Source organism: Rhincodon typus, unplaced genomic scaffold (genome assembly GCF_021869965.1).
Source record: "Rhincodon typus isolate 14 unplaced genomic scaffold, sRhiTyp1.1 hic_rhity00001649, whole genome shotgun sequence".
Classification (NCBI taxonomy): Eukaryota; Metazoa; Chordata; class Chondrichthyes; order Orectolobiformes; family Rhincodontidae; genus Rhincodon; species Rhincodon typus.
Window position 1 is genome coordinate 1 of NW_025967287.1, and position 25,000 is coordinate 25,000.

General features: G+C 39.5%; 1 protein-coding gene across 1 annotated transcript; it reads left to right on the plus strand.

Annotated features, from left to right (window-relative positions):
- Positions 1 to 10,370: 10,370 nt before the first annotated feature.
- Positions 10,371 to 20,515, plus strand: LOC125480973 (enoyl-CoA delta isomerase 2-like; the record flags this gene model as incomplete). The annotated part of the gene is made up of 5 exons (XM_048592671.1): positions 10,371 to 10,491; positions 11,653 to 11,755; positions 16,279 to 16,399; positions 16,558 to 16,647; positions 20,372 to 20,515. Coding segments are annotated over exons 1-5 (579 nt in total), but the record flags the coding sequence as incomplete, so codon positions are not given.
- Between the last annotated feature and the right edge of the window lie 4,485 nt (positions 20,516 to 25,000).

Below are 25,000 nucleotides of genomic sequence, written 5' to 3' on the forward strand. Positions count from 1 at the left end.
CCCCCAACTGAACTAACCGTAAATTGAACTGAATTACCAAACTGCTGTTTCCACAGAGTCTTTCTACTAGCAGAAAACATAGCTAGTCAGTGAAGTCAACTCCATAACACAGTAAATTTAAACCGGAAGTTCATGAAAGAGGTAAACAAGTAAATCTTATCTTTCTTTGCAGTATCTTTGCAGCACTTTAATTAATAGACTGTACTTTAGTAGTTAAACAGATCTTTACTGGTTGTAGACATATCTTGATTACATAACTATTCATAATCTAAAGGTTTGTATCTTGTCTCTGAACTGCAGCAGATATAATCAAAACTCAATATTCTATAAGTTCAATTCTCATATATCTAATTTTTTAAAATCATAGCCTTGCCATAGTGTCTAAGAGTTAAATTAGTTATAAGTGCAATAGATACAAATAGTTACACTACATAAAGGCCTGTCAGAAATCCCTGGGTTGTGGGAGCACTGCAGTTGAGTGCCATCTAAATTGTCCTTAAGTGATTACATTCTTGATTGATTGGATGATGTTTACTCGTGTTAATTTTGTTTGATTTGATAGCTAGTCATTAAAAATAAGCAGTTCTGACCTTCTTTGCTTCCAGCCCTTTGTGCCTCAGTATTTTTCATGGAAGTGGGAACAATAATATTAGAAGCACTTTAGACAGATGAATGCTTCAGCTAAATGTGAAGAAGTGGAATCCCATCCTTCACAGGACTTCTCATAGTTTATGCATGCAAGGCCTCAAGTTTGAAGATCATCCATTTTAAATGGACATCCAGGATTGCCAGGGAATTAGTTATGAGAGTAGATAAGGATTGGGAGTTGCACATGGTTTCCATACACACACACATTAATGAGTGTGGTACTGTGGAGCAGCTCAAAGAAACACTGACCTTCGGGAGTATTATTTCATATGTTGTCCACATGTTGTGCGTTGACCCACAATGCCATTAGAGAGTGAATTCTAGGAGTTTACCCAGCGACAGTGAGTGAATGGCGATATATTTTGAAGTCAGGATAGTGAATCACTTGCAGGGGAATTTGCAGGTAGCAGTGTTCCTGTGTATCTGCTGCAAGTGCTAGGTCAGGAGTTAGGTTACTCTGGCATCTGCCTTTTGTGAATATATAGATCATGGTTCATGTGTTTTAGTCAGTTGTTTCAGTTTTAGGAATCAGAAGTTTAAATGTAAAAAATGAGATAAGTACAACTGAAGTACATGGAAGCCTATTACACTTAAGGCAACATGACCCCCAACCTGTTAAGAGGTTAACAGCTAGATATGGGATGAACCTAACAGTATTTTTGGCTAAGTGTCAGTTCTGTTAAGTTTTTTGGAGGGTTTCTTGTTACAAGGCATAGCAAGGTCTCTTGTATCTTACCAAACTCATCTCATTAACTACTAATTCTGCCCTTATGGGACCCCCATGCCTAATTTTAACCCCCAACTTAACCACACACTTCACGGAATAAATCCCCACTGCTGGGATATCCAGAAATGACCAACATTGCTGGCGTGTTGCAATCTTTAAAATATCTTTGTGTGCTTGGACCTATACCTCCTGTACTAGTCCAGACCTGTTCTGCACAGTTTTGAACATTTTAATGGACATGGCAGATGAGGGAAATTTGATGCGGTCCTGCTGGACAGGGTGGTGGTGCACAACTGAGACTTCCTCTTGCCCTCAGGACCAGCAGTGGAGACCACAACACCAGACCATGCCAACCTGGTTCAAGGTTGCCAGTTGGGTTACTAAAGTCTCAGCAATATGAAGGAAATGCATCAATGCAAAACAAAGGACAGTGACCTTCTCCATTTCACCAGCTTAAGTGCCACCATCTTCTCTTCAATACCTCACACTTATTCTGTCTTTATTACTGTAACCACTTCCCAGCAAGGCTCATGTTCTAGCACTCTCACTATTGCCTGTAACATCTTCCCTCTCTCAGTCACACCCACCTCATCCCCTAACAGCCCAACTACTTCATTTAAAAACTAGATTAACGTTAGTTCAGAGCAAACAGTGTTGTCATGGAGATGGGTGGAGCTTGAGAAAGATCTTTGGTTTCATTTTATCTTGAAGGGGAATTAGTTGCAGCTTGAAGCTGAAAAAGTGCTGAAGCAGAGAAGAGGTTCAGGCAATACAGTTTGTCCTTTCAGGCACTTAGATTTTGGGAATATCCCAGGGAGTGGCAATTCCATTTTTTGGAAAAGGTGAAGGGTGAAAGAAGCCTGAAAATCAATGATAATTCAATGTGTCTGAGAGTTGGGTAAAGGAAGCCCATAAGCAGCATTTGTATTGATGCAGCTGAAAAAGATAGGGGTTCAGAGAAATTTGGCATCAACTCCATCAAACCAGCTGTTGTTAAAAGTTGAAATTGTGCCAGTAATTAAACACTTAGGGACAGACTCGGACGCCTTGGGGAACTCAGTCTCTGGAGGAGATTGAACTACCAAAGCATGAACAGTCATTGAAGCAGTTTTAGTCAGAGAGGCTTTGAGGAACTGCCACAACTGGTAAAAGAATTGGAATCCCTTGCAAAGACAGAATTTTAATGAGATTTGGTGACCCACAGTGTCACTCACTTCTGGGTGGGATCTGTCTTGCTTCTATCAACCATTTAAAGTGCAGTTGCAGCATCTTTGGACACAGTTTGACATTTGACTCATATTGATTTCATATTAATGTTAGAGTCAAAGTTGTCTATATAGAGAATGTGGTTTAGAATCATGACCTGACCTATTCAGAATACCTAATTAGTCATTATTGTTTATATGTGTTTTGTTCAAGTTTGTAGAATAAAGAATATTTTTGGCATTTCATTTAAAGCCTAGAATCCTGCTGCTTCTTTTCTAACCCTTAGTTCTTCCAAGTACAGCAAGCTTTGTTTAAACTGGCACCTTATCAACCAGCAAGCTTGATAAACTGGCAAAAATTATGTACCTCAACTACCGCAATCTACCACGATGTCCCGACTATTTGCGCTGTATGTAAAGTATAACAATGATGTATATATATCCCCAAATTGCATTTATATTGCTTAGTGTAAGTTTTTACATTGATTTTAGGAGGTATGTTGGTGTTTTTACATAGATTTTTTTGAGGGATTTGATGTCTCGAAGCTTCACTTGGTCAGGGTTTACTGCGGTTATGCGTACCTCTAAGAGTCATAGAGATGTTCAGCACGGAAACACACTCTTCGGTCTAACTTGTCCATGCCAACCAGATATTCTAAATTAATCTAGTCCCATTTGCCAACATTTGGCCCATATCCCTCTAAATCCTTCCAATTTATATACGCATCCAGATGCCTTTTAAATATTGTCATCATACCAGCCTCCACCACTTCCTCTGGCAGCTTGTTCCATACACACACCACCTTCTGTGTGAAAAAATTGCCCCTTAGGTCCCTTTTAAATCCTTCCCCTCTCGCCTGATGAAAACTATGCCTTCTAGTTTTGGACTTCCCGACCCTGGGGAAAAGACCTTTTCTATTTACTCTATTCATGCCCTTCATGATTTTATAAACCACTATAAGGTCACCCCTCAGCCTCCGGCGCTCCTGGGAAAATAGCCCCAGCCTATTCAGCCTGTTCCTATAACTCAAACCTTCCAACCCTGGCAACATTCTTGTGAATCTTTTCTGAACACTTTCAAGTTTCACAACAACCTTCTTATAGCAGGGAGACCAGAACTGCAAACAGTATTCCAAACATGGCCTAACCAATGTCATGTAGAGCCACACCATGATCTCCTAACTCCTATACTCAATGCACTGACCAATAAAGGAAAGCATACCAAATGTCTTCTTCATTATCCTACCTACCTGTACTCCAACGTTTCTTTGTTCAGCAACACTCCCCAGAACCTTACTATGAAGTGTATAAGTCCTGCCCTGATTTGCCTTTCCAAAATGCAGCACCTCAAATTTATCTAAATTAAACTCCATCTGCCACTTCTCGGTCCATTGGCCCATCTGATCGAGATCCCGTTGTACTCTAAGGTAACCTTCTTCACTGTCCGCTACACCTCCAATTTTGTCATCTGCAAACTTACTAACCATGCCTCCTATGTTCACATCCAAATCATTTATATAATTGACGAAAAGCAGTGGACCCAGCACCAATCCTTGTGGCACACTACTCTTAATTATCCAGAATATTTGATCAACTGGCACACTCCCGGTCCCATAGGCGCCGGTTAATAAAAGGTTTGCTGTATTCTATTTTTTAAAATATTATGGTCTATCGAACCAGATCATAACACAGAGCCAGGATCCAGCTCGTCCAGTTTTCTTAAATATTATAACCACTTACAGACTTGCACTGGTTGATCCCAATTTCATAGTTATACTGGAACTGTTTGACTAAAGGACTGGATAATCCTAATACACAGGTCTTCAGTATTATAAGTAGAATGTTGTCGGGGCAATAGTCATTGCATTTTTTTGGGTAATTAGCCACTTAATGTCAGATGAAGTGAACTGCATTGGCTAGATATTTACGTGGTAAGACTGTCTGGGTGAGCATAAGGGATTATCCGCTGAGCACTTCAATGCTTGCAAACACTTTGCCCTTTTCTCTAACGCTTACACACCAAAATGGCTGAGGATGTGGATGTTGGCCTAGTTGACGACCAACATTCTTAAGTGTCAAGTAGCAGAACTACTGGGTGTAAAATCACTTAGCTCTGTCTGTCGCCCACTAATTTAAATGTTTAGCATTCAAGCATATCCATGCAATGATTTTAATAGATCTTTAGCTCATTCTAGGATATAGTTGATGTTTCCTATGTTATACGCTTATATAATACAAACTGTGCTCAGCTTGGTCTCTTGATTTGAATGTAAACGTGAATGAGGGCAGCCTGCCAATGGACCACAGAACCATCAATTTTGGACCGCGATAGATGTATTTAGTCTCACCTGTATCGTGTTAGTGTCATTTGTTCACCAAGGCTGTTGCCATTTCTATGAATGATGGGTAGTTACATCTACAATCGGTAGGTTATGTGGATAAGGTCATGTAGTTTACTATTATGTATTTGTCCCTCACCACTTGAAGTTGTATCGTTGAGGACTTGACCAGCTTAATCAATGTTGGATTCTATTAGCCACTCTTGGTGTTGAACACTGAAGTCCCACAATCAGAATACATTACATACTCATGATACTATCAATTCTTCCGTCCAAGTGAAGTAAACTTCATGATCATTTGGTGGGGTTAGAGTGTGGTGCAAATGATGATGATCTGTATGGATTTTCCTTAAATTGCTGAACATAAGATTAGAGAGAGATCCATGAGGCCTGATTCAACGTTGTCTTCGGAACATTTCTAATCACTTTTATATCAATCTGCCCCCATGTCTCTGTATAATCAGATGTGGCCAGGATTGGTGATGGAGTCTATATTGTTGAGAGTTATGATTCTGAGTGTGTCTGTTGGACTGTTACTTAAGTTTTTTGGACAGCGAGGGTATCAATTCCTAAATATTAGTGAGGAGCACTTTATAGGGTTATTTGAGTTGGCTTAATTCAATTCTGATGCAATGCCTAGTTCATTGTCAATATAGTTGACAAATAGTTCCTTGTCAGCTCTGCAGCTATTGTTTACAGCTCCATGGTTTTCTAGGCCAACAAGGTATTAAAATCATGTACCTATTTCTGGAACAATGTCACGTGTTGATCAGATCAGAGAAGTTGCTGGTTCATTTTCTGAAATATGTTAGTGAGCCATTTCTGTTTTACAATAACCCAAAGATTTTTCATAGTTATTTTTCGGCTACTATTCATAAGTTACCAAATTAATCAAATTCAGTTTCACCATTCATATCATTGTGTAATAATACAGCTTAGAAAGATTCCATTCAATCCATTTTGCCTATTATGGCACAAAAACAGAAAAGGCTGACGAAATTCAGCAGGTCTAGCAGCATCTGTGGGAAGAAAGCAGAGGTAATGTTTCATAGAATCCTACAATCCCTACAGTGTGGAAGCAGGCTGTTTGGCTTACTGAGTCCATACTGATCCTCCAAAGAGCATTCCGCCCAGACTCACCCCACTACCCTGTCCCTTTAACCCTGGATTACCCATGGTTAATCCACCCAGCCTGCACATTGCTGGACACTGTGGGCCATTTAGCATGGCCAACTCACCTAACCTGCACATCTTTGGACTGTGGGAGGAAACTGTAGGTCCCGGAGGAAACCCACGCTGACACGGGGAGAATGTACAAACTCCACACAGACAGCCACCTGAGGTTTCAATCGAACCCTGAACCATGGTGCTGTGAGGCAGCATAGCTAACCACTGAGCAACCATGCTGCCCCGTTCCAAGTCTTGTGAGTCTTCTTCAGATGCTGCCAGACTTGCTGAGTTTTGCCAGCTATTTCTGTTTTTGTTTCAGATCTCCAGTATCCATTTTAGTGCCTGTTCTGGTTCTTTGTACAGCTATCCAATTAATCCTGCTCTTTTTACATAGACCTGTAAATTATTCCCCTTCCCCCTCTACATTACTAATCCAGCTATCTACTAGGCTACCATATTTCAATGTTACATTTTTATATTTTAGACATTTTATACAACTAAATTTAATTTTGTTTAAAATAGGCAACTTTTTTACCACAATGTCTGAATGAGGATTCATCCAGATTTGACTGAACCACATCACGGACCACACCAAAATGACTTTATGATAGAGAACTTTGCCAGAATTCCATTTTACTTATTCAGTGAATGGTGAGGATGGCTACTGGCATTTTGTGGAATCACAAGAGAAAGTTAAATGAGGTGTGCAAGAAGTTCAAAGAAGCTTTTGAAAGCAATTGGACGAATCAAGAAGTCCACAAACGAGAAGCAGTGCCCTAAATATCTCACACAGTAATCACTTCAAGGCTTTCATTTCGCACATTTCTGAATGGTTTACTTATCAAGAAAACCATTATCACTGCAGCATTTCTTAAAAAAAATTGAGACATAACCATTGCAATGAACTTCTATTGAGATAGGTCTCAGCTGAACTTGAGCATGATAACCTTAAGCTTTCTTTAGTTTAGTTTAAATTCAGAATTAACATCAAATGTTACATTTTGCAAAATATAAAAATTGGGCAGCGGTCTAGATTCTCTGCTATAAATTTTTTACAATTGTCACTGACCTGCATTAGATCTTAGTACTGTGTGGTTTGGTACATGTCTATTGTTTCATCTGCTATCAGAAATACATTTTTAAAAATTATTCATTCAAGGAATGTAGGTATTGCTTGCTAGGCCAGCATTTATTGTTCATCCCTGTCTGACTTGGTAGTGATCTGCCATCTTGACTCACTGCAGTCATTGGGCTGGAGGGACTGTTCAGCCTAAATCTGGATGTTGTCCAAATCTTGCTGCACTTGGACACAGATCATTACAATATCTGAGGAATAATAAATGGTGCTGAATATTGTATAATCATCAACAAACATCCCCACTTCTGACCTTATAATGGAGAGAAGGTCATTCGTGAAGCACCTGAAGATAGTTGGGCTAGATCAATACCTTTAGGAACTTTGTGCCCTTGTCGTGCAGTGTAGTGCCCTTACCTCTGGACCAGAGGTCCTAGGTTCAAGACCCACCTCCTCCAGAGTTGCATAATTCAGTGGTTCCCACCTTTACAGTATCAAGACACGCTTCAATGAAACACAATTCCATGGCACGTGCACCCTTTTCAGCTGAATTGATTGCTCAGAAACATCATGGTTCTGGAGGCTTGTGCATGTGCAGTTGATAGAGACACCAAAGTAAGCAGATACTGCCTTCAATAGTAGACACCAAGGCTCTGGAGGAGACCAGAAGCACAGATGCTACTTCAACTCTCAAGTAAGCGGTGCTGCTTCCTAGAAATTTCACAGCACACTTCACACTTTGTTGTGGCTCACCGGTTGAAAACCACTGGTGTAATAACATCCCTGAACAGGTTGATCAGAGACTATCTACCCTGAGGAATTCCTGCTATAATGTTTTGTGACTGGAATGATTGTCCTCCAACAATTACCACGTCTTCTCCAGCACCATTGTCGACAGGGCCCTCAACCAGGTCTGACCCATCTCCTGCACTCCCACCTTCACCCCTTCTCTTCCCTCCAACAACAGCGATAGGATGCCACTCGTCCTTACCTACCATCCCACCAGCATCCACATTCAGAAGATCATCAGATGCCATTTCTGCCACCTCCAGAGAGGTGCCACCACCAGACACACATTCTCCTCCCCTTCCTTGTCTGCCTTCTGCAGGGTCCATTTCCTCCGGGACACCCTGGTCCACTCTTTCTTCACCCCCAACACATCCCCACAGTCTCACGGCACCTTCCCCTGCAACCTGCGAAGGTGTAACACCTGCCCATTTACCTCCTCCCTCCCCAGTATGCAAGGGCCCAAACATACCTTCCAGGCAAAGCTACACTTCACCCGCACTTCCCAGAATCTAGTTTACTGCATTCGCTGCTCACAATGTGATCTCTGTACATTGAGGAAACGAAACGTAGACTGGGTGACAACTTCACAGAACATCTACGTTCTGCTCACAAAAAAGACTGAGAGTTTCCAGTTGCCTGCCACTTCAACACACCACCCTGTTCCCTGGTCAACATCTCTGTCTCAGGCTAGCTACAGTGTTCCAGCAAAGCTCAGCGCAAGCTGGAAGAGCAACACCTCATTTTCCACCTGGGAACCCTGCAGCCCTCCGAACTCCATATCGAGTTCAATAATTTTAGGGCCTAAACTCTCCCATGTCCTAGCACCTAACCCACACACCAGGCCTTATTATCACAGAGCCTGCCATTACATACTACCTATTGTTAGTCACTAACAGACCCCATTAACAGCTATTCACCCTCCTAGCCAGATCGTTATCAACTCTTTTGTCTGTCCAACTCTCTCTTTGAGCACCATCAACTACCTCTTCCAACAATTTGCTAATGATCAAAGGTAAGCTGATAGAGCAGTAATTGGATGGGTTGGGTTTGTTCCTGCATTTTGAATACAGGATATACCGGGACAACTTTCCACATTGTCGGTCAAATATCAGTGCTGCTCTACTTTAACAACTTGGCTAGGGGCACAGCAAGTTCTGGAGCACACATCTTTAGTACTATTGTGCAATGTTATCAGAAAATTTTCTGAAGAAGGGTCCAGACCCGAAACGTCAGCTTTCCTGCTCCTCTGATGCTGCCTGGCCTGCAGTGTTCGTCCAGCTCTGCACCTTGTTATCTCAGATTCTCCAGCGTCGGCAGTTCCCACTATCTCTGAATCAGTTTTTAACCCCACTGCGAAGCCTGTTCTAAGGATGCCTACCTTGAAGAAGTTACCCTCCTCCCTCTGGAAAGACCGCAGTGGATCTCTCTCCCACTGCAACCCTCTTGTAATCTCTTCGGCCCGGAAACTGCTGGACCACCTCCTGAAGCAAACTAGGTACTACAGCTACATTGCCTTTCTTAGTACCAGCCTACGGAACTGGATCATCCCCAATGGACCGCAGTCTACATTCAAGCCTTCCCAATTTGGCCCCAACCGCGATGACCGCTACATACAGAACATTCAGATCCAATGCCTTCAGCTGTTTCTTGATATCAATCCCCAATCCCCCACAACCATTGGGCAAAATCCTATAGAGCCCCTTTTCATTTATGTAATTAACTTGAAGAAAATGCTGACAATTTGGGATAGGTTAGTGATATCTGATCACAAAATAGCAAACAAAGGATAATTTTGTTTTAGTGCTTTTCTTTCTCTGCATCTGCATCTTTTTAAACATCAGAAAGCATCTCAAGTTATCATCATTTCTCAGAGAAACGATGAGATTGGCTGATATTAGTGAAAAATGTTAAATTACAATCACGTGTAGGACAAGAGAAAAATGGGTGAGTTACAGAATTCTAGGCTTTTTTTTTAAATTCCTAGATTAGGTATGGAGAGTCAGGAGAACTCCCAGCTCCATGGAAATATATGTCCAAACTTCCTCAGTCTGCCTGGGGACTCCAGAACGTGTTCAAAGTTTAAAAGCAAAGACTAAAATATAAAACATCCCTTCAGTCTTCACCTGCACCCCCACATTCTCTCCACCCTGCCATTCATGCAACCTCATGGCCTGTATCCACCCCCATGACTGTAAAATGGACAGCACTCCACTGTGATAATGGATCCATGTGAAATCAGTCATGTAGCACTAATCCATTAGTGGAAATCCTTAGACTGATGCCAACCAATTGAGTAAGATAGAAAGCAGTCATTCATGTATTTTTAACTTTCCGGACATTTTTCCACTGATTAAGCGACCCTGTGTTCTAAATGTCTTGATAGTTCTGACAGATTCTTTGACAGGTTGACAGTACCAATGAATTATGCATTTTTTACAAGTAACAATCCCAAAGGACACCTGACCTCTTCCAAAGGGATGCCTCCACTAAATGGCACCTTACCTTTCCCAAAGGCTTCCAAGGACCAGATCCAACAGGGTAACTTACTCTGCAAAGTATTCCCCAGTTGTCCACCCAAATCCACAAGGTTTGACCTTGTCTAACCTGCACACTTTGGGTTTCAGATTCCTACCTCACAAAAATCATGCAGGAGTGAAGGCAGCTGACAAAATAAATGGCCTGCTGCCTGCATAAATTGTGCACATTTGAATCCAGGATTGATGCTATTCCCAACCTTGTGAAAATAGTAACTGCCATTTGTGGGGGTTGGGCCTCAAACTTCTAACTGATTCTGCTATTTTAGCCACAACACAGAAGCTCACTGAACTGCTGAAAATCTGGGCTCTGGTAAACAAATTTCCCATTTTTTATTCAAAGGTACCAATTGCTCACTATAGTACCAGAAACTAACCAGACAGTGAATTGAAATTACATTCAATTGTTTGAATTGATCACCAACTTGCAAATACCACCCAAAGCTCACAACAAATTAAACAATTACAAATAAACAGTTTATCATATTTGATGTGTTAACTAGACATGACACATTCACTCTCTAGATACAGAAATGTATTTATTCATAAGATATGAGGTGTTGATGGCTAGGTCAGATTTATTGGCCATCCCTAATTGCCCAGAGGGCAGTTAAGAGTCAACCACATTGCTGTGGAAATGTAGGCAACTCAACTATAAACCTTTCTTCAGCTACCATCGACACCACCAACTGCCGGCTCAAAGGGGAGAGGATCTCCAAGAAGATCGCGCATATCAATACAGACATTAAGTTTCTACAAATATCCTCATCGATGGTGTGACCCTTTGATTTTTTACTTCTAAATTCTGTGTCTGATACTACCTCTCTCAGTAAGAGAGAAGGAGAAGGAGTAAGACTCCAAAAGCTTGTGTTTTCAAATAAACCTGTTGGACTATAACCTACTGTCGTGTGATTTCTGACCTTGTCCACCCCAGTCCAACACCGGCACCTCCACATCATGAAAATTATCAGTTGACCCTCACTGTTTGTTTCCCATCACTCAGTAATTTTGTATCCACATGGCTACTGTCCCTTTTATTCCATGAGTTATAACTTTTCTCATGATTTGTTGTGTGTCACTATATTGAATGCTGTTTATCTAAAGAAGATAATTATTTAAAAGCCTTCTAGATGAATTTGAACTATAACTGTCTCTTTATCTGCAGGTAATGGTGATTATTACTGTAGTGGGAATGATTTGTCCAACTTCACTGATATTGGACCAGAAGGAATAGAGCAGAAGTCTAAGAATTCAGGAGAATTACTGAAGTAAGCGATGGGTGACTATTAAAATATTGTCATGAAAAGTGACACCTCTGTCATACAAATATATCTAATTGAGCTGCAATATTTAATATCTATTGCAGATTTCCACCAGTCATGTATTAGAATATCTTAGTTAAAGATTTATTATAGTTTTTTTACAGTTTTACAGTTACAACAGTCATTTTAGTTTACTAATATAAGATTTTTTCCAATTTATTTTATTAACATTCAAAAAACAAACAAAATAAATCACAATTTATTTTGAAACAAACTTTTTAAGAACTTTTTTTAAGGGTCTACAGTGAACAGCTGAGGTTTTATTTATTCTTAATTCAGAAATTTAAAAAAAGTCTATATGTCTTTTACAAAAAGTAACCAAACAGTTTTTTTTGGAATAAGTTATGTTTTTGTTCCGGAGAGTCCTATATGTGGTCAGCTCTGGAGAAGATTTCTTTTTTTCTTCGAAGAGTTTATTACAGAAGAATCGTTTTTATTCTGTTAATCAGCTAAGTGGTTGATTTTATTTACATTTTTATATGTTTGATGTATATATTTTTAATTTATTTTCATTTTAACATTATTTCTGTGGGTAATGAAAGGTAGTTTATTTTATATGTGTTATTGAAGCATCCTTTTTTTGTAGGCTTAATGTTATTGAGGCCATATGTAAAGTAGAGATGGCTAGTAGATTTAGAAAAGTTATTACCCAGCAGGATCAGTCAAATGGATGGGTGACTTTCAGGAAAGATAAGAAGGTAGTTCAAAAGTCTCCAATGGCTATTCCTCAATCAAATAGCTATTCACTTTTTGGAACAGTTGAAAGGGATAGTCTCTCTGAGGAACATGGAAGAACCAGTCAGTTATTGGACACTTGGAATGACTCTTATGTTAAGCAGTGTTTGACAAGATTTAATAGAACTATTGTTACAGGGGACTCTCCTGTCAAGGGCTCAGACAGGCAATTCTGTGGCAGTGAGTGTAAATTTAGGATGGTTTGTTGCTTTCCTGGTGCTAGGATTAAGAATGTTTTTAAACATTTCAAGCATATTGTTAAAGGTGAGATGAGAAGCCAGAGATTATTGTATATGTTGGTAGGAATGACATTTTTAGGGAAAAGATTTAAAGCATTACAGAGTGAATTTAAGAGGTTAGGTGGAAGATTAAAGAAAAACCTTAAAAGTAGTAATTTCTGGTTTACTCACAATGCCAAACTCAAACGAGGGAAAGAACAAAAGGCTGATGGAGATAAATCGATGGCTGAAGAGCTGGCATATTGTTCAGGGATTCAGGTTTTTGGACAATTGGAATGTCTTTTGGGATAGAAAAGACTGTTCAAAAAAGATGGGCCAAACCTAAACTTGAAAGGGACCAATATCTTAGCAGGGAGATTTGCTCATTCTATTAAGGGAGACCTTATACTGATAGAGAAGGCGAGTGGAGGAATTCTAAGTGGCAGTGTAAATGGAAGGATTGATGGGATAAGTTCTGAATGTGAGGAGAGCACATCCATTAGAAAAGAAAGACGAGAGAGTCAGAGTATGTAGTAACTCTGAAGAACTAAATTGCGTTTATTTTAATACAAGGGGTCTTACAGGTAAGGCTGACAAACTCAGGGTATGTTTAAGAACATGGGATTGGGAAGTCATAACTATTACAGAAACTTAGCTATGAAATGGACAAGACTGGCAGCTCAATATTCCTGGTTTTAGATGCTATAAGAAGAATAGAAAAGGAGGCAAGAAAGGAGGGGGAGGTGGCATTTTTGTTTGAGGAATACATTACTGCTGTAAAGATATTTCTGAAAAATCATCCAGTGAAAATATATGGGTAGAAATTACAAATAAGAAAGGAAAGATCATTTTGATGGGATTCTACTATAGGCCCCCAATAGTAACAGAGTAATTGAGAAACAAATATGTAGGGAGATCTCAGATATATGTGAGCATAATAAGATTGTAATAATGGGGGATTTTAATTTTCCAAATACTGACTAAGACTACCATAGTGTTAAAGGTTTGGATGGTGAAGAATTTGTCAAATGTGCTCAAGAAAATTTTCTTTATCAATAAGTGGATGCTCCTACTCAAAAAGGAGCAAAACTAGACTTTCTTTTGGGAACTAAGGCAGGGTAGGCGACTGAAGTAAAAGTGGGGGAACACTTTGGGTCTAGCGATCATAATTCTATTAGTTTCAAAATGGTTATGGAAAACAATAAGCCTTCCATAAAAGTTAAAGTTTTTAATTGGAGTAAGGCAAATTTTAATAGTATGAGACAAGAAATTTCAAAAGTTAATTGGAGTAGATTGTTCACAGGTAAAAGGTCGCCTGACAAGTGGGAGGCGTTCACTGGTGTGATGGCAAGAGCTCAGAGGCATTTTGTTCCTTTTAGAGTGAAAGGTAAGGCTGGTAAGATTAAGGAACAATGGATGAATAAAGATATTGAGCTTCTAGTCAAGAATAAAAGAGAATCTTTTTTTAGATGTTGACAACTTGGTTCAATTGTATCTCTTAATCAATATAAAGAGTGTAGGGGCATTTTTAGGAGAGAAATCAGGAAGGCAAAGAAGGGATATGAGATAGCATTGGTAGAAAAAGTTAAGGATAATCCAAAGAGATTCTACAAATACATTTAGAATAAGAGGGTAACTAGAGAGAGAGTTGGGCCTCTTAAAGATCAAGGAGGTCATCTTTGTGTTGAACCCCAGGAGATGGGAGAGATACTAAATGAATATTTCACTTTATTTTTTTCTGTGGAGAAAGAAATGGAGTCTAGAGAATGCAGATAAATAAACTTTGATGTTTTAAAAACAGTTCATATTACAGAAGAGGAAATTCGGGAGGTCTTAGAGAATATAAAGCGTGGATGAATCTTGGGACCTGATCAAATGTATCCCAGAATGTTGTGGGAAGTAAGGGAGGAAATTACAAGACCCCTTGCAGAAATATTTGCATCATATATGACTACGGGTGAGGTGCCTGATGACTGGAGGGTGGCTAATGTTGTACCTTTGTTTAAGAAAGGTTGTAAGGAGAAACCGGGGAACTATAGACTTGTGAGTCTGACTTCGGTTGTAGGTAAGTTGATGGAGGTGATTATAAAAGACAGGATTAATGGACATTGAGAGAGGCAAAAATTGATTAGGGATAGTCAGCATAGTTTTGTGCGAGGAAAATTGTGTCTCACAAACTTGATTGAATTTTTTGAGAAAGTTACCAAAAAGGTTGATGATGGCAGAGCAGTAGATGTTGTTCATTTGGATTTTAGTAAAGTCTTTGACAAGGTTCCGCATGGTAGACTAATAAGGTCACATGGGATTCAAGGTGAGTTTGCCAATTGTATACATAATTGGCTTAACAGCAGGAGACAGCGAGGGGTGGTGGAGGGTTGTGTTTTGGACTGTAGGCCTGTGACTATCAGTGTTCCACAGGGATTGGTTCTGGGTCATCTTTTGTTATTTATATAAATAATTTGGATGAGAATATAGAAGGCATGGTTAGTAAGGTTGCGGATGACACCAAAATTGGTGGCATATAGACAGTGAAGAAGGTTTTCAAAGATTACAAAGGGATCTTGATCAAATGGATCAATGGGCTGAAAAATTGCAGATGAAGTTCAATCTGGATAAATGCGAGGTATTGCATTTTGCTATAACAAACAAAGGTAGGGCTTATACAATTAATAGAAGGGCCTTGGGTAATGTTGTAAAACAGAGGGATGCAGGTACATAATTCTTTAAAGCTTGCATCACATATAGACTGGATGGTTAAAAAGACGTTTGGCACGCTTGCCTTCATTGCTCAGTCCTTTGAGTATTGGAGTTGGGACTTTATGTTGAGGTTGTACAGGACATTGGTGAGGCTTCTTCTGGAATACTATGTCCAGGTCTAATCGCCCTGTTATAGGAAAGATATTACCAAGCTGGAGAGGGTTCAGAAGAGATTTACAAGGATGTTGCCAGGTATGGAGGGCTTGAGTTATAGGGTAAGGCTGGATAGGCTGAGACATTTTTCACCGGAGCATTGCAGGTTGAGAGGTGACCTGATAGAAGTTTATAAAATAATGAGAGGTATAGATAGAGTTGATGGTACTTGTCTTTTCCCTATGATGGGGAATTTCATGACTGGGAACACATTAAGAGGCAAATTTTTTACACAGAGGGTGGTTTGCGTGTGGAATGAACTTCCTGATGAAGTGGTGGATGCAGGTACAATTACAACGTTTAAAAGACATTTGGATGGATATATGAATAGGAAAGGTTTGGAAAGAGCGGGCAGGTGGGACAAGTTTGGGATTATGTTCAGCATGGACTGGTTGGACCAAAGGCTCTGTTTCCATGCTATATGACTCTATGACTTAGAATAATATTTTTAAAATGTAAGCATAAGATTTTTTTGTCATTAAGAAATACATTTGACAATAGTAATACTTATCGTTTTCATAAGACTTTTTAATTATTGCAACATTTGTATATTTTTGAAATCTGTGCATGAATAAACTGATATGGTTTAAAATTTGCCTCCAACAGGAGATATGTAAGCCATTACATTGATTTTCCAAAGCCATTGATTGGTGTAATTAATGGTCCTGCTGTTGGAGTTGCTGTCACTGTTTTAGGATTATTCGATGCCGTCTATGCCACTGATAAAGTGAGTCGTATCAAATGCTCTCATCTGGTTGATCATTTTTATCCTTGCTAAAAGGAAATCTCGTCTTTTCTGTGGAAAATTGTTTTTAGATAATAAATAATGCTGGAGTTGTATGACAATGTAACAAATCTGTGTTGTTTTATTATGTTTCAATACAGGCCACATTCCATGCGCCATTTAGTAAACTCGGTCAAAGTCCAGAAGGCTGCTCATCTTACACCTTCCCCAAGATAATGGGTACTAGCAAGGTATGGGTAGCAAATTTCGCTATTGAGACTTCTTAATGATTCATATCGACAATCATGCTGACAAACTTGATTGTAATGTATTTAGTATAATAATTGCACATTCACTGATATGTAACTACATTTAGATTTCAACCAAATAAACTTTAGGAGTGCATAAATCTCTATTGTACTTCTTGTTAATTGAATTTCACATGAAATATTCACTTAATTGTGTGAGATTGACACAGGAGAAGTGGTCAGCATTATTGTCACACCCAACCTTTTATGAAATTTAATAAATGGAGTAAACTGTACCCCAAGAATTATGGTAAATGAAAACTCAACTTTGAACATGTTTTCATTATTTATTCTCAGGATACTGACATGGTTTTGTTTATTGCATATCCATATTTTCCCTGAGAAAATGTATACCTTGCAAGGCCACTTCAGACATAGTGTGAATTTGCTTGAAAATCAAAGTGGGAAAGGGGTAGCAAGATTCCTTTCCTGAATATATTTCCTGAGTCTTTGGCTCTTGCTCTATCTGGTAGGTTTCTTGAACTTAGTCATACAACCTGCCCCATGGTGAAATTTGAATTTGTAATCTCCTAAACCTTAATTGTTGTCATTATAATATAAACACAGCATGAAAGGACTTCTACAGAAATAAAATGCTGCTGATGCTGGAAATCAGGAATAAAAACAAGGAATACTGAAAATAATTTAGATAAAAGGTCGCCAATATGAAACATCCTCTCCACAAATGCTGCCTGTACTGCTGAATATTTTCAGCATTTCTGTTTTACTGACAGTCTGAAAGGAACAGCTCAAAAACTTTGAAGCACTCTATGATAAAAACAGAAAATAGGAGTAGACCATTCAGCCCTTTGAGTCTGCTATGCCATTCAATATGATCATGGCCGATCATCCAACTCAGTACCCAATTCCAACTTTCTCCCCGTACCACTTGATTCCTTTAGCCCCAAGAACTATATGTAACTCCTTCTTAAAAACATTCAATATTTTAATCGTAGAATCCCTGCAGTGTGGAAACAGGCCATTCAGCCCAACAAGTTCACACCACTGCTCTGAAGAGCATCCCACCCAGACCCATTCCCCTACCCTTGCAATTTCCCATGTCTAACCCACCTAACTTAAACATTCCTGGACACTATGGGCAATGTAGCGTGGCCAATCCACCTACCCTGCACATCTTTGGACTGTGGGAGGAAACCGAATAAACCCACACAGACACGGGGAGAATGTGCAAATTCCACACAGACAGTCACCCAAGGGTGGAATTGAACACGGGTCCCTAGCACTGTGAGGCAGCAGTACTAACCACTAAGCCACCATACTGCCCCTAACAAAAGGACACTGCTGCTGTTTCTGCCCGGTTCTACTTTCTGTGGAAGAGAATTCCACAGGCTCATCACTTTCTGGGTGAAGAAACTTCTGTTCATCTCTAAATGGTTTTCCTGGTATCCTTAACCTGTAGCCCCTGGTTCTGGACTCCTCAGTCAATGAGAACATTCTTCCCACACTTACTGGTAGAATTTCATAGGTTTGTATGATATACCCCCTCATTCTTCTAAACTCTGGTGAATAGAATCCTAGCAGATCCAGTTCCCTTCATAAGTCAGTCCTGACATCCCAAGAATCAGTCTGGTAAACCTCATTGCACCCCCTCTGTAGTTGGAACGTCCTTTCTCAGATAAGCAGATCAAAACTGCTCATAATATTCAAGATGTGGTCTCACCAAGGCCCAGTACAATTGCAGCAAGATATCCTGCTCCTGTACTTGGATGCTGTTCCAATGAAGGCCAACATACCATTTGGAAGATGGTATGCTGCTCTGGCCTACATGTGACTCCAGACCCACAACTATGTGGTTGACGCTTAACTGCTTCTGAGCAATTAGAGATGGGCAATAAATGTTGGCCTAGCCAGCAATGCCCAAATTCTGTGAATAAATTTTTGAAAAGATACAAACCTTTCCAAATCAACAATAGACAGTGATGATGATTGATTAATGATGTCGTGGGCCCTCCTTAAAAAAGCTTCCCAGCTGTCATGAATAATCAATAATATACCTTTTAATGAATTCAGGAGCAACTTTTCTACATGATATTGGTTAGAATATGGAACTTGCTGCTACATGTTTGAGGCATATAGCACAGAGCTTCATGGGAAGACCCAGAGGAGTGTGTTCAATTATAGGAGAACACACCACAGCCAAAATGTTTTACGTCAACAGCAGTGGCTAGATAAGTACATGACAGAAAGGAATTGAAGGATATGCTGATAGAATAAGATGGAAGGAGGTTTGTGTGAAGCATAAATAACAGTATAAATCTGGTGGACTGGTTTCTGTATTGTAAAATTCCACGTGACAAGCCAAATTCCTATCCTCATGGTTTGATTTAAATGTTCCTAATGGTAATATGTAGATATAAACCATCCTTTATACCAAATGTACAATACACTCTAGTGAAGCTGTTATTGTTGTATGACAGATTGCTGTAACAATTTTCTGGTGGCTGTCTGTAATGCAAATTATTATGATCCCAGCTAATGTTATTACACAAGTCAGATTCCAGACTGAAACCTGGTCTGATAGATCGTATATTGTTTTGTCTTGGTTTTAATCAGTGATCTCTCATTGAAACATAAACACACAATGTTGCAAGTTTGATATTAACAATAAAACTCAAGTTTATTAAGCAAAAGAAATGAAGATAAAATAGATCAGACTATTTATTTATAACACACCTTTGAAAATACACAATAATTTGAAATTTTAAAACAAAGGTTAGAAGTATAATCCCATTTTTGTCAAAACATTCCTTTTATAGATCCCAAAACGTCCTTGACAATACCCAAAAGCATCCCGTTTACAGTACTCACACCAAAGAAAATCACTTTTTCTAACACCTCAAAAACTCCCAGTCTGGAAAGCCCATTAACCTTTTCCTGGAGCTTTCACACACCTGATTTTAAACATTCTTAGTTTAAAGTAACTTCTTCAGGGTTTTATCCAAACACTTCTGTTCTAGGATTCTCACTAAACTCCCTACTCTAGGGTAATCTAGTTTGGGTATCTTCTCTCCCTTCTCAGGAGCACTATTTTGTCCATCAATCTTCATCCTTGGACTTCTCCAGATCTACCCAAAACTGAAATTTAAAAAAAAATCCAAGCTAGGGGTAAGCTTAAATTTTTTTAAAAATCCAGAATTTTCTAACAGAAACCTTGATGCACATTGTTTACCTTGCTCGATCCTGAACATCCCTGATGTATACACAACCTAATAATTCTGTGAGCTAACTGTCCAAGCTGTTTTAAAGGAAATCGCTGTGGCTACAAAAATATCCATAAGTTAATCATTAAACTCTTCACACAGAAAGACCCATATGTCATCAATTCAAAAGTCCAAACTTATAATAAATGATATTTTTACATATAAATATTTAAATCATAGTCTCCATTACAAAATCATAATTTTGAATGTTTCCCCAAGAATTACAATATAAGTAACAGTTTTTAGCAGAAGCTTAGAAACTAATTTGCAAATTTTGAAAATTTGTAAATCATATACGTATATTGAAAATTTGAGCTAATTAAATGGATTACAATGTCGTGGCTTGCTTATAGGTATTTTTGTTGTTCTGTGACTAGTCAGTCTGAAGCTACCTATTATTAAGGGAATATAAGTCCTCTGTTTTGTTATTTTTATGATCCCATTAGGCCAATGAAATTCTCTTGTTCAACAAGAAATTAACTGCTGCTCAAGCTTGTGAACTGGGATTGGTGACTGAGGTATTTCCTGACAGTACATTCCAAAAAGAGGTTTGGAAGAAGTTACATGCTTATGCAAAACTACCTAAAAATGTACGTAAACATTTTCATTGATGATACCAATATGTAGTTATTCTTAGATTATATGATCACTCCAATTATTTAACTATTTGTTCTTATTCCGCACTTACATTTCTGAAAACTGCATACTTTTCCCTTTGTTATGTTATTTAGAATATTAAGAACTGAGACAATGGGATTACATAAATTCTTGCAACTATGCAATTTTCAGTATTGTGAGACTTTGCTATCTAATTGTACTCATTGCATTTTGTACCCAAACTCAAAGTAAAATCATCGGAAATAAAAATCAGAGGTACAGAATATACAAATTAAAAATAAAGAAAATGACTTGAAAGTGACCAATACTCCACACAGAAGGACAGGACAAAACAGCAGAGAAAAGACACAGAAAGAAAGGAAGGGAAAAGAGTGGAAGATGGAGAAGGAGGAACAAGAGTAAAGATGAGACTGAAGGGCTAGGAAACAATGGGGAGAACACAAGGGCATGAGAAATGGTGTGAGCAGGAGAGAAATGTGAGAAAAGGCAAGGAATAAGGCAAAAGTCAAACAGGGACCAAGAAATGTAAGTGAAGAACATGAGATAATAGTGAAGGAAGAAAACAAGGTAGAAACATATGGAGAGGAGAATACTATTCAGTTTTTTTTCAGGAGGCTGGCTTAAAAAGGAAATGTTTTGGTGCTTAAAACATATATGCAACAATTATAATAATCAATTTTCAATTGTGTATTGAACACATCATTAACGTGTGTAGGCTTAACAATATTCAAACAAAAACATTGTGCACCATGATTTTGTTCTAAAATAATTATGTTCCCTTATATGGTTCTTCGCATAACCTGAGTAAAATAAGAAATAAACAGCAGGAGACACCATTCAGTTTCAAACTGCTCCATCACGGAATATGGCTGATACTCAACCAGTACTTTCCCACCTAATTCCATATTGATCCCGTTTAAGTCTAAAATGATATCAATCTCAGTCTGAAATATACTCAAAAAGACTGATCATCCACCTCCTTCTAGAATACAGAATTCCAAAGATTCATAACCCTTTCAGTAAAGTAATTTCTCCTGAACTCAGTCCATGTGGACCCTGACTATTTTGTAAGGGAAACTGTCTCTTATCATCTACCCTATTAAACCCACTCAGAACCTTGGTATAAAAACAAAGAACTGCAGTTACTGGAAATGTGAAACAAAACTAGAAAGTGCTAGAGAAACTCAGCACGTCTGGTATCATCTGTAGAAAGAAAAAAAGAGCTAATGCTTCAAGTCCATTGACCCTCCTCTGAACTTGAAATAATCTATATTTTTCTCTGCAGATGCTGCCAGACCTGCTGAGTTTCTCCAGCACTTTCTGTTTCCATTGAGAATCTTACTTCATCACCCCTCTTAATTCTTCTAGATTCCAGAGAGTATAGGCACATCCTAAGTGACTTTTCCTCATACAACAATTCTCTTATTCCAGGTATTAACCAGGTGAACCTAGGTTTTCTATTCCTCAATCGCCTCTCTCCTCCCTGTCTTTCTAATTTCTTCCAGCCACACAATTCCAAGATATATGTACTCCTTTAATTCTTTGATCTCGAGCACCTTCAATTTTAATCACTACATCATTGGTGGCCATGCCTTCAGCTGCCTGGACCTTAAGCTCTGGAATATGATCCATACTTTTTCTGGACCTTACTTTTCTCCTTTAAAACACTCTTAAAATGTATCTCTTTGCCCAAGCTTTTGGTCATCGAACAACATAACAGTAGGCCCTAAGGAGGGTTGCCGAACAAAGAGACCTTGGAGTGCAGGCTCATAGTTCCTTGAAAATGGAGTCAAAGGTAGACAGGGTAGTGAAGAAGACGTTTGGTACGTTGCCTTTATTGGTCAGTGCATTGAGTATAAGAAATGGGATGTCAGGTTGCAGCTGTACAGGATGTTGGTTAGGCCACTTGCAGAATGCTACATTCAATTCTGATCTCCCTGCTATAGGAAAGATATTGTTAAACTTAAAAGGGTGCAGAAAATATTTGCCAGGGTTATAGGGTTTGGACTATAAAGAGAGGCTGAATAGGCTGGGGCTATTCCCCCTGGAGCGTGGGAGGTTGAGGGATGACCTTATAGAGGTTTATAAAATCATGAGGAGCATGGAAAGGATGAATAGCCAAAGTCTTTTTCCCAGGGTAGTGGAGTCCAAAACTAGAGGGCTAGATTTAAGGTGAGAGGGGAAAGATTTAAAAGGGATCTAAGGGACAATTTTTTCATGCAGAGGGTGGTGCGTGTATGCAATGAGCTGCCAGATGAAGTAGTGAAGGCTGGTATAATTACAATATTTAAAAGACATCTGGATGGATGTATGAATAGGAAGGGTTTAGAGGGATATGGGCCAAATGCTGGTAAATGGGACTAGATTAATTTAGGTTATCTTGTCGGCATAGATGAGTTGAACCGAAAGGTCTGTTTCCATGCTGTGCAATTCTATAACAGTATGTGCCTCACTGTAATGTTTTGTTTTATAATACACCTACAAAATACTTTGAGAGCTTAAAGGCCCTATATAGATTTGGCTTGTCACAGTTAACTGAAACTGCATAGATCTCACCAAGCCCTGTACAATTAAAGTAAAACTTCCTTATATTTGCACTTCAACCACCTTACACTAAAGGTCAGCGTGACATTTTCCTTCCTAATTGCTTACCATGCTTGCATGTAAACCTTCTGTAGCTCTTGTGTAAGGTCACCCAAATCCCTCTAAGTATCAACATATAATAGTTGCTCAACATGTTGAAAATATTCTATTTTCTATTCTCCCTGCCAAAGTGAATAACCTCATATTTCCCCATACTATACAGACCACTGTCATGCTCACTCACTAAGCCTACTCATAGCCCTTTGCAAATTCTTTTGTCTGGTGTTGGGACTGGTGGCACCCTCTTCTGATGTTTGCCTCCTAATTAGTCACTACCATGCTAATTGCCCAGTTGTGGGCAAAAAGCGGGCTCTCAGAGCTACCAGTCCATCAGAGCACTGGCAGTAGTTGAGTCTCCTGTGCTTCCACCAGGAAAGTTGGGCACTGCTGAAACAAATCAAAGAGCGCAAAATCAACTCAATATGGAGATATCTTTTGGAGGACAGGATGCAAAGAAAATATTAAGGGGACAGAAGCAGTTAGATCCCTCAGAACAGAGGGAAAATCTCTGTTTTAGAATTCCTGTCCAAGGCTGCACCATTGGATTATGGATCCTCTGTCATCAACAGCCTCTAGGATTGGCATGAAGGCTGCAGCCATTGATATACCTGCCTGTCCAGGCAGAGGAGCAATGAGCAAGGGGCATTTGTCCACAGCAAATTGCCATTCAGGATGGAAAAATGTCCCAAATGGGGCTTTAAAAATGTTAATTAATGGTTCACCTTCATGATGCAGGCAGCTGATATACTTTCCAGCTGACTTTTGGGAAGGTTTCCTGCTAGCGGGAATTCATGAGAGTATATCCTGACGTGGCTCTCTCCATTTTTAAATCCCCACTCTCCAAGTCTGCTACCCTAGGGCTGGGAAAATTTAGCCCTTTGTGTCCTCTTCACAGCTTTCTTCCTACCTAACATCATATTGTCAGTAAACCTGAATGTATTGCATTCGGTTCCTTCACCCAAAGCAACCAGTAACTTACACAGCAAGCTCAACATAGTGGGATAACAAGGTGTAGAGCTGGATGAACACAGCAGATCGAGCAGCATCAGAGGAGCAGGAAAGCTGACGTTTCGGGCCTAGACCCTAGAAACGTCAGCTTTCCTGCTCCTCTGATGCTGCTTGACCTGCTGTGTTCATCCAGCTCTACACCTTGTTGTCTCAGATTTTCCAGCATCTGCAGTTTCTACTATCTCTCAAGCTCAACATAGTAACGACATAAGGAAGTAGTGGGTGGAATTAATAGAACCTACTGGATCTTTGATCTTGCATGACAGTGAGAAGGCCGAGAGAATCAGGCACAGATATCTACATCTGTTTCCTAGTGATGGGAATTAAAAAGGGGGAGGACCCAGCAACAAAATGTCAATTATGATAATTAATGAGCCATAAAGAGCCAAGTACCCCTAAGCCAACTAGATTTAATGGTGGCTCAGTCAGTTAACAGGACTTGCTTGGGTCTTTCATTCCTCCCAAAAGTTGCCCAACAACCCCAACTGTATTTGCTAGTGGCCTACCCAGGGGTCTGTTGTTGACAGGCACTCAGCGCTCAATCGAGGGACCCAGCTTCAGGAATGCATGTAGGCTGAAACCCCTGCAACCTCAGCCAACAGATCCCATCCCACTCCACTCAGCTCTCTGCAGGGATCTACTGACGATCCCTGCTGAAAGAAGACAGGGGCCACTGTGGTCAATGGCATGTACAGGAATGGAGAACTCCTGGCCTCTGGTTGGCCAATAGATCTTGGGAATAGGTCTCCTAGCTTACTAAGGCCTAGATTGCATTGGAATGCTTCAGTAGAAGAAAGCAAGGAAGA